General features: G+C 36.9%; 1 protein-coding gene across 3 annotated transcripts in view; it reads left to right on the top strand.

Annotated features, from left to right (window-relative positions):
• The window catches only part of LOC107694422 (E3 ubiquitin-protein ligase Itchy-like), a 28,566-nt gene that overhangs the window by 3,836 nt on the left and 20,707 nt on the right, over window positions 1-4,023 (top strand). For 2 of the 3 annotated variants that reach the window (XM_016494112.1, XM_016494111.1), the window contains exon 2: window positions 3,071-3,161. In XM_016494112.1, the coding sequence (XP_016349598.1) occupies window positions 3,092-3,161 (70 nt within the window). In that variant the 5' untranslated portion in view covers window positions 3,071-3,091. Of the gene's footprint in view, window positions 1-1,347; window positions 1,875-3,070; window positions 3,162-4,023 lie in introns of those variants that run through there. The other variant, XM_016494113.1, reaches the window with a different exon arrangement.

Here is a 4,023-nt window from a genome sequence, read left to right as displayed (position 1 = left end):
GTGCTATGAGTGACGCAGACAGCACACACAAACACGAACACATGCTGAAATGAGTGCTGTGCCTGCCTGTTATGAGGAGATTGTGAATAAAGAATGAATATTAGTCGAATTTAAAATAAACATTTGCATTTTAATGTTAGGTGTGCGTCAGGGAGCGTCATCAGTGGCGCGCGAGATGCGGTGATGATGTAAGTGACGTTGTTGCATTTGAATGTTTTGTTAGTCTAGCCCACGAGATGCGCCGCTGCTGCGTTATTCATTCAAAATATTAGAGAAATATAGAAGCTCAATGCGGAGAAGATCTTGAATGGGTTAAAACTGAAACCAAGCCATTCACACAGAACGCATATTCAGCGCATTTTTTAGACGGACAAATATGACTGCTGCGCTCGCGTCTCACAGAAGAGATGTATAGAAAGCCATGCAAAGTTAAAACAGTTTAAACTTTTAGAAAATTTTTCACTGCGTCTAATATGTTTTTAAATGCAGTCTGTGTGAATGGTGCTTCGGCTCTTTGTATTAAGCAATGCATAAATACATGATGCTGTTTTGTTCATAATTGTTTATGCAATTTACAAAATTATGTTTGATTTATACGAGTTAATTTAGACGTAATGCACGTATTTCTTTTTATAGACCGTTATTTCCTTTGCGTTGGCAATTTAATGCGCTGCATTATTTTGCTCATTGCGCCCTCCTGTGGCTTCGGGAGACAAGCCAAAAGTTTCCTTAAAACCTATTTAATCTGCATATAAAACATTAGAAATTAGATATTTGTTTAAGTCTGCATATAAAACATTAGATAGAAATGAGATATTTGTTTAATTTTTATTGTGTTTGATTGTTAAAAAATATTTGTTGTTTGTCTCAATAAATAAACAATTTTTTCTATTGCTTTTTGTTTTAAAAAAGGTTATTAAAAAATGTCAATAATTATCGATACCGAACGACATGAAACATTATATCATTAATAAATTTTTTTTGCTATATCACCCAGCCCTAGTAAAGAGTATTGTTGAGTTTTTAAGATAAATAAGATATTAATAGAAGTTTATGGGTTATAAAACATAGTTTTGTGTTGCTAGGGTGTTCTGGGTGGATGCCAGGTGGTTAATCTTTCTGATATACTGGTCTCCAGATATGTCTCGGGTTCTTTTGTGGGATTTTTTTGTCCGTTTTATCGCCACAAACACTCCCTCCATCTGACAGATAGCCCCGCCCCCAAACTCACGCCATTGGTGGAGTCAGAATTGTTATGTTGCGTATCTCAAACAAACAGATTGACGTTCTGAAAGGGTGTTTGACTCTTCAATGATTAACTCATAGTGACTGAACATTAAACTGACAGCAGAACGTGTCGATGTTGAAGATGACACAGAGGATATATCAGGCATAAGCTTGAGACTCGTCTTTGGTTTTCCTGTTTGGATTCTCTCGCTGGCTGAGTGACATTTAGATTATGAAGGAACACGTCTGTCATAATCTCTAACCTGGAAGCTTATCAGTGCCATTTAAAAAGCTTTAGCTGTTGTTTTTTGTCTTTATCTGCGCCGGTCTTTCCTCAGGGCTGTTATTGTGGCCCGACACACGATCAGCGATGAATAATTAACCCAGAGATCAGCTCGAGTAAAAGTTTATTCAGATCTCACTCTGATCTCTCTCTCTGAGCGTCTCAGTTTGATTGTGACGTAACTGGAGGAGAAGTTACTGAGCCCAGCGCCTGTAATCTGGGATCTCCTTACAGCAGCAAACAGAGAAAGCTGACAACACTTTCATAGCTATGAAAGCACAATCTCATTTTTCCCTTCTCAAAAGATATTGAAATCGATGTGGATAGTTTCATCATTTACTGCGGTTTACAGCTCTGGAATATGGTGAGCTTGATTCGTGTTTCAGTTCCTCTGTCATGCTGGATAAGTCGTGTATTTCTTGGAAAAATTAAAAAAAATGTTTTACTGTCTTGTCATAGTCATCCAATCTGACCTAGTTTACTTGGAAACTTTTTAACTAGGTTTTTTACTGTGCATTTACTTTGTGCATTAAATATTTTGAATCTGCTTGGCGAAAATAGAAACGATGGTTTCTCTGAATGAAAATAAATCTAAATATTATACATTATATAAATATAAAAAATCAAGGGTGACAAATACTTAATAATTGAAATTTTAAAATAATGTTTAAATTTGCAAGGATGTGTTAAATTGATCAAAAGTGACAGTAAAGATGTTTTTAATGTTACAAAAAGAATCCTATTTTAAATAAAATTTCTGTTCATCTAAATATATACTAAAACAACATGTTTTAGTATATATGTCATGGTTTCCACAAAAATATGAAGCAGCACAACTGTTTAAAACATTGATAATGATCAGAAATGTTGTTTGAGCAGCAAATGAGCATATTAGAATGATTTCTGAAGATCATGTGACACTGAAGACTGGAGTAATGATGCTGAAAATTCAGCTGCGCATCACAGAAATAAATGACAGTTTAACAGATATTCACATAGAAAGCAGTTATTTTAAATTGCAAAAATATTTCGCAATATTACTAATTTTACTGTATTTTTAATCAAATAAATGGTGAGCACAAGAGACTTCTTTCAAAAACATAAAATCTTACAGACATCAAACGTTTGACTCGTGGTGGTGTTTATTTTCCTGAAAATTAAGAGATGTTAAGATGCCTTTGAAGTTACTTTTATAGGGCTATGAATTTATGCATAGCTATTGCTTACAAAAATACAAGGGATTTCTCAAAAATAGCAAATTCTGATTTTGCGTAATTAAACGTTTATATATTGTTCTGCTGTAGAAAAAGTAGTTTACAAGTTTCAGCTTAGTCTAAGCCTAATGAGCACTTTTGAGGATTAAATATTTGCTGAATTTGTGTGTGGTTTTTTTTGTGAGATTCATGCCATCAGATAATCAGATAGATTAATGTTGAATATCAGCAAGCAGAACTGTACATTGTTTGCCATGCAGCTAAATAATGTTGAAAATGCACAAATGCGTGTGAGAACATGCTTCAGTGTGCGTTACGTGTTGTTTGGTGTGTTTTGTGCTTGCAGGTCTCAGTGTAGCCGTGTGTCATGGCCTGCAGTGTTGCTAAAGCAGGCCCTGCTAATGGCTTCCCTATGAAAGCGCAGCTGCAGATCACGGGTACGTTTGCGTATTTATCTGATGTGACATTCTTCCTCATCCGCTGGACTTCGATGTTCTGTCTCATTAATAAACACCAATATTTAAATTCTGATGGCGTCACAGAGCAGTAAATGAGCCGCTGTGCACGGCTTCAGTTTTTTTCTCTCTGTTGCTAATAAAAGAGAACAAAAGGCCAAAAAAAAGACCATCATACACATATGAACGCACACCACACAGCTTGTTTTTTGCTTTCATTCAGCAGCGATCTCCAAACTAGAGAAACTATCATCAGGAAGTGTGCATGTTATTAGTGTATGAGTGTTAATAGTAAGTTAATATGATAATAATAATACTATACTAATTATATTAATATAATTAATACTACTAATTATATTAATATATACTAATATTAAAAGTAGAGCCCGACCGATATATCGTTTTGCCGATATTATCGGCCGATATGAGCCTGTCGCCGATATGAACATTTTTTTTTACAGAACATATAACGCAGATAAAATGCTTGAAATGGTGTAATTACTTAGTTTGTCCAGCAGAGCGCGCTCCATTGTTTGCTACTGGCGACCTGGATGAAACGCTTTAAAGCTGAAGGCTATGGAAAACCATTCAAACTTTGAACGGCCATATCTCCGTAACGGCGCGGCGAATCCGCACCAAATTCAGGGGATCCCTTCAGCTCGAGGAACCCTCTCGAATGCGAATCAAGTGGACGTCTTGAGGTCCGCTTTCGAATGAGACCACCCCCGCGTGGACAGCCCCCGGGGTTCGGGAGTTACGGGTGGTTAAATTCGTGGTCCGGCGCCGACCGATCAAGCGATCCTGGGGGGCTACCGATGCGCGGAGGGTGGCGTTCGAGAGGGCT

This window comes from Sinocyclocheilus anshuiensis, unplaced genomic scaffold (assembly GCF_001515605.1).
Source record: "Sinocyclocheilus anshuiensis isolate Anshui unplaced genomic scaffold, SAMN03320099.WGS_v1.1 scaffold1826, whole genome shotgun sequence".
Classification (NCBI taxonomy): domain Eukaryota; kingdom Metazoa; phylum Chordata; class Actinopteri; order Cypriniformes; family Cyprinidae; genus Sinocyclocheilus; species Sinocyclocheilus anshuiensis.
The sequence above is the reverse complement of the archived record's forward strand: the minus strand, read 5'-3'. Positions and strand labels throughout refer to the sequence as shown.